The sequence below is a fragment of the Carassius auratus genome, chromosome 9 (genome assembly GCF_003368295.1).
Source record: "Carassius auratus strain Wakin chromosome 9, ASM336829v1, whole genome shotgun sequence".
In the NCBI taxonomy this organism is placed as follows: Eukaryota; Metazoa; Chordata; class Actinopteri; order Cypriniformes; family Cyprinidae; genus Carassius; species Carassius auratus.
The window spans coordinates 449,466-454,557 of NC_039251.1; the positions used below are offsets into that span (position 1 = coordinate 449,466).

At 33.3% G+C, this 5,092-nt stretch overlaps 1 protein-coding gene across 1 annotated transcript; it reads left to right on the forward strand.

Annotated features, from left to right (window-relative positions):
* The first annotated feature begins 346 nt into the window (after nt 1-346).
* On the forward strand, nt 347-4,741 carry vgll4a (vestigial-like family member 4a). The gene is made up of 5 exons (XM_026270945.1): nt 347-925; nt 1,743-1,896; nt 1,996-2,200; nt 2,373-2,484; nt 3,439-4,741. Exons 1-5 carry the CDS (start codon nt 847-849, stop codon nt 3,627-3,629), a joined length of 741 nt encoding a protein of 246 aa, XP_026126730.1. The 5' UTR covers nt 347-846; the 3' UTR covers nt 3,630-4,741.
* The last annotated feature ends 351 nt before the right edge of the window (nt 4,742-5,092 follow it).

Below are 5,092 nucleotides of genomic sequence, written 5' to 3' on the forward strand. Positions count from 1 at the left end.
ACTAGCTTGCTCTATTCTTTTTTCTATTCTGTTTTCTTTTTATTTAGCCTATTATATTATTTAAAAGCCCTTGCCACATGTTATGTGTTAAGCTAACTGAGACTTGTTATAGCACTTATATCATTGCTCTTTTTGATTGCTTCCACTGTTCTCATTTGTAAGTCGCTTTGGATAAAAGCGTCTGCCAAATTAATAAATGCAAATTTAAATGTATAAAGAGCGGAGAGAAGGCGTTGTCACGTGGTACGTGCCACTGTTTTCAGCGCTAGTCAGAGTAGGCCAATGGCAGTCGTTTTTGATGACTAAGTTACATAACTATTTTAAATATTTTCTTTGAAACTGTCGTCACATGTTGTGACAGAAAATGTCCGAATATAGACAAATGAACAATGGTTTAGAAAGAAATATAATAAGTAAATTTTGATTGATGGAGAAAAAAAAACTATTTTTCTTTCTTTCTTTTTTTTTTCTTTTTTTTTTTTGCATGCGGAAACACACGAGGTTCTGTCAAGCAGCGTTAGTATTATACATACTTTTTACAATTGTAGCACAACACCTAGCCACCACCTGTTTGACTACTTTATTGACCATTTATACAAACAAAAGATCGTGCTTGGCGAGTTTAAGTTGGCATTTAGGATTTAGGACTTAGACGGACAGGTTACCGAGCTAACAGCTAAAACAGCTCAGTATGCTAAAAACAAAGCAAATATTTTAAATGTTTATTTCCACATCTTACCAGCTATTGTAAGGTTGTTTAGGTTTCCCCTTACTGAAAGACCACATTTCATAACGGATGGAGTAACCGACTATATTTCTGCTACAAATGTAAATGTTTGTGTTGAAATGGACATCTTGATTAATAATTTCATCAACAACAAAATGAACGATGACATTAGCAGACTGCAGTGTAATACATATGAGGGTAAGTAACTGCATTCAAATAAACACAATAAATAATGTAATACTGAGTTTCTGAAGTAATATGTGAATGTCATCCATTAATGCTTGAATATGGAATAATACTAATCATTCAGTGCCATGGTGGACAGTAATGAAAATGCATCTATTAATAACTTATTTAATAAATTGCATCTATTTGCCACTTTCTTAGAAATGCAATTTTACTTTCATATTGGTTTCATATGGTTTTGAAAGAAAAAAAAAAAAACTTTTACAATTATTAACTAGTAAATAGTCAGGTTTTCTTACACATTAAATACACGTTAAGTGTACATGTATCAATTGTCATTTTAATACATGTTTTATAATATATTTCAGCATTATTAATAGTGTGAATAATTCATAGATTTATGTAAAATTTTCAGCCTGAGCTAATCTTTATATGTCATATCATCTGACATTTTGAGGTTAACCTTTTAATTAAGATTTGTTCTTCATTATTAAATCAGGACTTTATGCCCCCCAAAATATCAAAATGTATTTTATTAAAAAAAAAAATAATAATAAATACATGTTTGCATAGAAAAGGGGTGCATACTGAAGTCATATGTATGAATCACATTTTAATCTATATAACAATAAATTAAATTAATAGATGTGGACAAAAATGAACATCATGTCATTGACAGTAAATTTATTTTAAATATTTTAATAGTACTGTTGAATTATGAGAATAACTGTTGAAATATATATATATGTTTGCATATAACCAATTAAAGTTTTATTAAAGCATTATTAGCAATGACTGTGACTTAATCTGAATCTGATTTGTTTAACAGATATTTCGGGAACATCTAAGGTTCCTGTGCTTAACTCGGAGTGTACCCCCATAAGCCCGACCAACAGAAAACACCATGAAAACTCTCTGAATCATCAAAAAGACTCTGATGAAGAACAGATGAATAAAATGAGATGTTTATTAGGATCACATCTGTATGTCTGCTATAGTTCGGTTAACTTTTTTTTTTTTTTTTTTTTTTTATTTGTATATGTATCTATGTATTTTTAGTTTTTTTTATTGTGTGTTTATAGGAGAAATTCAAATGGAGACACTGAAAACCAGGAGTTATGGAACTATAGTTATAGTCACAGGTCTCTGAGTGGTCTTCATAACCATCATGTATTTGCACCTTTCCCCATTTTTGGGGTGGATCAACCCCTTGAGATGAGCAAACGAAGCATGGATCCTACTAGGAGCATGCTTCTAACTCCTGGATCCAGCACAAGTCGCCAGCAGGTCAGAATTATACGATCTAAGACACTGACATGTGTTCTCAACATTGATTCTACATCAGTTGCTTTACTGTTACAGGATGTGTTGCTAAATGTTTTCCCATACATTGGCATGTAGAATTGTCATATTTCAAAAACAAACAAATACAAAAAAAGTTACATTCATTTTATATCAGAATCGTCCTTCGGTAATTACCTGTGCCCCTGCCAGCAACCGCCCTTGCAGTCTTTCCAGTTGCTACATGTCACCAAATAGCTGCACATCTGGATCCTCCAACAAACCCAAAGGTATTTCATCTAGCACCTTTCAAGTATCAGAAATGTGTACTTGGTTGACTGGCTCACCATCATTTGCTACTCTTAACTGGTTATCAGAAGGCTTGGCTAAAGAGATTGATAGGATCTTTAAATTGCTATGGCAGATTTATTTAAAACAGGGATCTCCAATCCTGCTCCTGGAGAGCTACCATCCTGCAGACTTCAGGTCCAACCCTGTTCCAACACACCTGTCTGTCATTATCAAGTGGTTTGATTGGGGTTGGAGCTGAAATCTGTAGGACAGTAGTTATCCAGGAGCTGGGTTGGAGACCACAAATTTAAAATGAAACGGATTAAAAAAAAAGAACAATTTAATTCTTATTTTTAAATTTAAGTAAATGTAACAATCAGGACTGTCAAGCAATTCAAGGTTAGAGTTTAATGAATTATATGATGTGCTGAATTAATTGCACATCAATTTGTGAAGAGGAAAAAAAGTAATTCCTGTGTCAAATGAGAAAAACATTGAATAGACATTACAAATAAGTAGCTTTAGGAAAAAAAAAAAATAGATTCAACACTACAATTAGAATTCCATAAATAATGCTATTATGTTACATTTTTTTATAATGCTGTGAGATTGAATTTTGAGATTAAGTTTTAAAATGGACATTTCTGTTTTTGGTTTAATTATGTTGAATATTAAATGATTTTAAATGAATGAAATGATGCTTTGAAATTATTTAGATTCATCATTAAAAATGTGGATTGATTTAGCAACAAAACATTGCGTTGAGTTGGTTGAAAAGGCATAACAGTCCTGCAGTGGCTTTGTTTAGAACTATTTTAGTGAGTGAAATGGACCTAAAATGTTCATAGTTTATTTAGTATTGGAGTTCTGTGGCACAGATTCTGTGTGGGCCTGGTATGACAGTATGATTGTTGAGCATCACATGTAGAGTCTGTTTGTTTTCTCTTCATCAGCAAACACTGTGTGTGACCCTGTGATTGAAGAGCATTTCCGCCGCAGTCTGGGGAAGGTCTATAAGGAGCCTTTGCCCGTCTCTAACTCAGTGTGCATCACAGGCTCAGTCGATGACCACTTCATTAAAGCACTGGGGGACGCCTGGTTACAGATCAAAGGCAATGGTCATACAACACCAAATGAAAAGTGAAAGTCATGACATTTTGCCAAGTATGGTAACCCATACTCGGAATTGGTCCTCTGCATTTAACCCATCCAAGTGCACACACACACAGCAATGAGTAGGGAACACACACCCTGAGCAGTGGGCAGCTATATATCCAGCACCCAGAGTGCAACTGGGGTTCAGTGCCTTGCTCAAGGGCACTTCAGTCATGGGTATTGAGGGTGTAAAAGAGCACTGTTCATTCACTCCCCCCAAGTACCACTCCTGCCAGCACTGAGTCTCAAACCTGTGACCTTCGGGTTACAAGTCCAACTCTCTAACCATTAGGGCACATTAGATAAACTAGACCATAAAACAAAAACCCTGTGAGGTTAGCTCACTACAGAACTGTACTTTGAAACAGCATACTGTATTTAAAATTTCTGTCATACCGTTTCATGGCATAAATAGTAAGTTAAGTATGCTGTTTTGTAGTATAATGTACATTGTAGATATGGCTGCTTAAAGCTTGCATGACCAGGGGTGGGTAATATGACCAAAATTGTAAGAATTTTTTTTTTGTTAAATATTGTATTTTATTTCAGGATAAATTATATATCATAATATATGTCAAGCAATAGCTGTAAACAGTAATAAAAAAGGACAAAGAAACAAAACCCAAACAAATAAAGTAACACCGTTTTAAGGTTTTCTGGTAGGTCTAGCTAACAATAGTTTTAAAGTAAGAAACACTACAAAAATGTAATATAATAATGTGTTCAAAACCGCATAGTCTTCACTGTATGAGTTAAATATGAATTAATTATTCATTTTACAAAAGTTACTCTAAAGTTCACTAACACTGAAGACCCGTATTTTGACATACTTTTAAATGTATTTTACCAGTTAGATATGTACTTGAATTAAGTATACACATGATGCTTGTCCACATTTCACTCCATCTTGGGGTGCACGCTCAAACAAAGTCTGTTGGACAGCATGTTAGCTATTTTCATGAATCATATATAGTGCTTTTGAAAAGATCTTTAATGTTTTTTAAAGTTTATTTTGCTCATCAAGACTACATTTATTTGATCAAACATTTATAATATAATAATGTTTTTTTTATTTTAATATACTTTGAAATACAATTTATTCCTGTGATGCAAAGTACTTCAGTCTTCACATGATCCTTCAGAAATCATTCTAATATACAGTGTTGGAAACAGTTGTGCTGCTTCAAAAGATAATGTATACACAAAAAAAAAGAAATTTTGGAAACTTTTTTGGTGTGTGTGTGGGGGGGGGGGGGGGGGGGAGTTCAGCTTTGCTTCACATAAATTAATTATTTTAAATTATATTAAAATAGAAATCCATTATTTCTTTCTAGTTTTGATCAAATAAATGCAGCCTTGATGAGCAGAAGAGACTTCTTTCAAAAACATTAAAAGTCTAACTGATCCAAAACCTTTTATTAGCAATATATGTACTGTATATACTGTACACAC

Excerpts from the sequence above, each read along its gene's own strand:
- vgll4a (XM_026270945.1), top strand. The coding sequence starts at position 847 with ATGGACATCTTGATTAATAATTTCATCAACAACAAAATGAACGATGAC. Across the intron at positions 1,897-1,995 it reads TGTTTATTAGGATCACATCT|GAGAAATTCAAATGGAGACA; the intron begins GTATGTCTGCTA and ends GTGTGTTTATAG. Across the intron at positions 2,201-2,372 it reads CCAGCACAAGTCGCCAGCAG|AATCGTCCTTCGGTAATTAC; the intron begins GTCAGAATTATA and ends ATTTTATATCAG.